This window comes from Pteropus alecto, unplaced genomic scaffold (assembly GCF_000325575.1).
Source record: "Pteropus alecto unplaced genomic scaffold, ASM32557v1 scaffold155, whole genome shotgun sequence".
In the NCBI taxonomy this organism is placed as follows: domain Eukaryota; kingdom Metazoa; phylum Chordata; class Mammalia; order Chiroptera; family Pteropodidae; genus Pteropus; species Pteropus alecto.
In genome coordinates, this window is record NW_006438113.1 from 5743923 (window position 1) to 5748171 (window position 4249).

The 4249-nt window shown below is 44.9% G+C and overlaps 1 protein-coding gene across 3 annotated transcripts in view; it reads right to left on the reverse strand.

The window, feature by feature from the left end:
• TSPAN14 (tetraspanin 14) overlaps positions 1 to 4249 on the reverse strand; it is a 57091-nt gene extending 52842 nt beyond the window's left edge. Inside the window, exons 1-3 of one of the 3 annotated variants that reach the window (XM_025049395.1) lie at positions 4109 to 4249; positions 3639 to 3764; positions 362 to 499 (exon numbers count right to left, since the gene is read on the reverse strand). In XM_025049395.1, the coding sequence (XP_024905163.1) occupies positions 362 to 367 (6 nt within the window). In that variant the 5' untranslated portion in view covers positions 368 to 499; positions 3639 to 3764; positions 4109 to 4249. The remainder of the gene's footprint in view (positions 1 to 361; positions 500 to 3638; positions 3765 to 4108) is intronic. The other 2 variants (XM_025049402.1, XM_025049405.1) reach the window with 2 other exon arrangements.

Consider the following 4249-nt stretch of genomic DNA (forward strand, 5'->3'; position numbering starts at 1 on the left):
GCCCTCGTGGCCACCGCTAGCGAGCGCTCGGCCGAGACGTGCTGCACCAGCGCCGCGCCGGCCTCGCCTCCGTCCCGGCCGGACCCGAGCCTTGGGAGAAGCATGATTTGTGGGAGCCTAGGGGAGGCCACACCTCAAGAATACGGGGGTGACCGGTTAGAGGTGGGCTGTATTGAAAATAGGTGGCGTCCTGCCGGGGCTTGGGAGGCTAGGGCTGGGGATTAGTTTCAAGAGAAAGGTAGTAAATTAACATTTTTTAAAAAATTTCTTTGCAAACTGGGCGGTAAAGACTCGCCCCTGTGGGCCTCGGTGCTAAAAATATCTAGTTTCTTTGAATCTCCTGCTGAGATTTGTTCTTCACCTTCATCCTGAGGCGGTGGCTGGGAGGATTCTTTAGGCTGAAGGAGGAGATTCCAGGAACAGTCTGGTGGAGGGGTACTCACACTGCTGGCTGGGTTCTGGTTTAAAAGACTGATCTCTGCGGTTTCAGCCCACTTGTCTGTAAAATGAGACACAGGAACACTACTGATTCTTAAATCATTCAGGGGGAGGTGGATTGCTCTGTTGGGCAATAGGAAATACAGATTTATTAAAACTGGGCCAAGAAACTGGTTGCACCACCATATTCAAGTACAAGCAACCAGCAGATTAAGTCCATTGTAAGGAGAAGGTCTGAAAAAGACTGTTCAGTCCATTCCCAGTTTTTTGTTTGTTTGTTTGTTTGTTTGTTTGTTTGTTTTGAGAGGGCTGCAGCCCATCTGTGACACCCTAGGCAGCTCAGGGACTGCTTTGGGGAACCTGTCCATTCACTCACTTCAGCAGATAGTATTAGGTTGAGTGCCTGATCCGTGCCAGGTCTGTTTTGATGCTGGGAGATACAGCAATGAACAAGAAAGCTGAGGCCTCTTGCTCCATAAAACTTATCGTTAGTTGAGACAAATAGTTGCAAATTAAAGAAAATGCTGAGACAAAAATGAGGGTCTAGGAGAGAGAATAAGAGCTACTTTCGATAGAGCCATCAGGGAAAGCGTCTTTGAGGAAGTGATATTGAAATTGAAGTCAAAAGAATGAGGAGATAGCCTTGGAAAAAGCTGGACAGAGACATTTCAGGTCATGAGTAGTATATGCTGAGGCCCTGATAAGGTAAGCTTTAGATGTGTCAAGGTGCTGGAAAAAAAAATCAGTGTGGCTAGAGTAGCACACACACTGCTCTCCCCGCCCCCCGCCAGAAAAGAACCAGGATGAAGTGGGGAGGTAGGCAGAGACCAGGACATACAAGACTGTGTCAGTGAATGGAGACTTTTTAATAAACCACTGAAGGGTTTTATGCAGAAGACAAACATGTTCTGATTTACTGCTGTGTAAAGAATAAATTGGGTGGGTGGCAGGCAAAAATAAAAGCAGAGAGACAATTAGACTGTTGTGGCAGTCCAGGCCAAAGATGATGGTGGTTTGGCCTAAACCACACTATGATGATTAGTTGAGAGATGCTATTTTGGACATGGACTTGACAGGACAGTTGATAGGATGAATGGGGGCAGGTGGGGTGGGGGGCAAGGGTAGGGTTAGGAAAACCACAGATAACTTTAAAGTTTCTGACAGGAGTAAATGAATGGACAGTGCCTCACTTATTGAATGAGATAGCCTGGAGGAAAGAGACTGCATCTCAGGGAGGAACATTAAGAATTCTGCCTTAGCTCTGTTGAGTTTGAAATGACTGTCAGAGATCCAATTCAACCGTCTAGTCACTGGGAGCTCAGAAGAGAGGCCAGGGCTGGAGATGGGGCTTTTGGAGGCATCATTTTATACATAGTAAAAGGCCATGGGATCCGAGCAGATCAGCTATGGTGAGGAGGTGGATGCAGGAGAGGGTTTAAGAGGGACTGAAAGACAGAGGAGCCAGAGCAGGAAAGACACCTGAGAAAGAGAGGCTGGGGAGGCAAGAGGAGACCCAGGAGAGTGTTGTATCCGAGATACTGAGAAAGGAAAGTGTTTCCAGAAAGGAGTGATCAGCTGTGTTCAATGCTACTTCGAGATCAGATAAGATGAGGACAGGGAAGGATTCCTTGACTCTGGCAACATGAAAGTCATTGGTGAACATGATAAGGGCAGTGTCCCTGGAGTAGAGGGGAGGGAGCCAGGCAATGTTTGGAGAACTTGTCTAAGAGGAACTGGGAGGGGTCTAGAATGGGATGTGGAATCAGGAGGCTTTGGCAGAGATTGTTAGATGACCCTAATAACTATTCTCTCCCTTTTTCTTCAGCGTAGAATTTCAAATTCTAGCTAGCTACATGGCTTCTCGGAATAAAAGCAAGTTTCTCAGACTCTTTTGCAGCTAAGTATGGTCATATGACTCATTTCCAACCAAAAGGGGAGCTAGCTTTAAGGGACAGTGGTGTGCTTTCCTCAGCCATTACTCTTCCCTGCTCACTGGAATATGTAAATATGTAGCTGGAGCTCAAGTGGCCATATTAGACTTTGAAGTAGAAACCATGTGTCGAGCATGTTAGCAGAATTAGTTAGACTAAATCTGGATTCCTGTTGTGTAGGGAGCCACCATACCTGCTCTGGGGTGGTACCTAACTCTTAACTTTGTATATGAGAAAAAGAAAAATTTCTGTCTTTTTTAATCCTCTGATTTCTGATGCTTGTAGCCATATCTAATTTTAATTTTTGTTAGAATTTGTTAAATATGGAATTTTTGTTAGATTTTGTTAAATATGGAAGTTACTAGAGCAGGTTTGCAGGGTGATAGGAATGATCCAGGAGAGAAGGCAAGAGTATTCTGAAGAAAAAGTGAAAGAAGTGATATAGGCACAAATGGAGAGGACACCTGTGATAAAGAGGTACCTCTGCCATTATTAAGGAGGGAGATATAGAGGCAGAGAAGATGTTTCCAGCGAAGGTTAGGATTGGAAAGATGATCATTCATACCTGATGATTTCCACTTACTCCTGGATGTGAAGGAGGTCATGAGCTTAGAAAAAGGAGGAAGGAGAAGGGGAAGCCAATTTTGTGATCCATGGATTAGGTGAAGTTGGAGGTCCTGCCAGCCTGAGCTCCTTTTGAGAGACAGCTCCATTCTGGACCAGTTGGCCACACTGCCGCTGGCATGAAGAAGGTGTGGGAAATGCCCAGAAAGCCAGCATGGCCTCCACCCCACCCCCAATCAGGCCATACTTCACAGTCACTATGGCTACCAGTAGTCACTTGCCTACCATTCCTAGCTGCAATATTAGATCCACTGCACTTCACCTGACCCATTTTTACAGCACAAAGAGGTGGAGAGGGGACTTCAGAGAGCATCAGGGATACTCAAAGCAGATCAGGCCCATTTTATTTTCCTTTATTAAAAAAAAAAAGTGAGATATGGACAGCCTCAACTCAAAAAGGCTGTACTGTAACCAGTGACTTAGTTTCCAGGCTAGCCTCTAGAACCATAATTGCCAAGAATATAGCTGAATTATATATAGTGCAGACTGCAAGCCTGAGATGTGGATTATGGGAACAAAAAAGCAGTACAAGAAGTAGAGAAAGAAAGAAGCTGAGAATTTCTTTTTTTCCGGGCCTGGAGTTGGCTATAATAAAATTTTAAATGGAAGAGCTTGGCCTTTATCTTCTTCTGACTTCCTCCTTACCCCTTTGTCCTGGTCAGGTCCTAGTTCTGTCCCGGTCTGGTCCCAGGGCTGCTTTTACTCATCCTGGGTTCCACTTTGCAGCACCTCTGTGTGTATACAGGCCACAGGTGGGTTTGGGAAAAGCAGCTTGAAAAGAAGAGGGACATGGTGTTCATCTTCTTGATCTTGAGCAAAACACTTTACATCTCTGAGCCTAGTTGTCTTACCTATAAAGTCAAGACAATAGTAAAACCCACCTTATAGTAAGATTCTTACAAACTTATAGTAAGAATCAAATGAAATGACATTTATAAAACATCTTGTAAGCTGTAAGGAACTCTTATCTGGGAATGATGCCTTATCGAGTTGCCTTAATGAGACCAGACTACTAAGGATCTTCACATTAGTCAGACCATTTTAGTTGGAAATGAGAAAATGCCTCTCAAACTAGCTTAGGCCAAAGGAAGGGAGATTACTTTAAAGATACTCACGTCACTCACAAAATCAAAAGAAGAACTTCAGACCAGCATGACTCTAGAAGCTGGGGGCTGATCCTGCAGATTACCCAGACCAGGAGCCCCTCATTCTGTCTTTTAGTGCTCTGAGTTTTGCCGCATGTGGGAAATGTGACT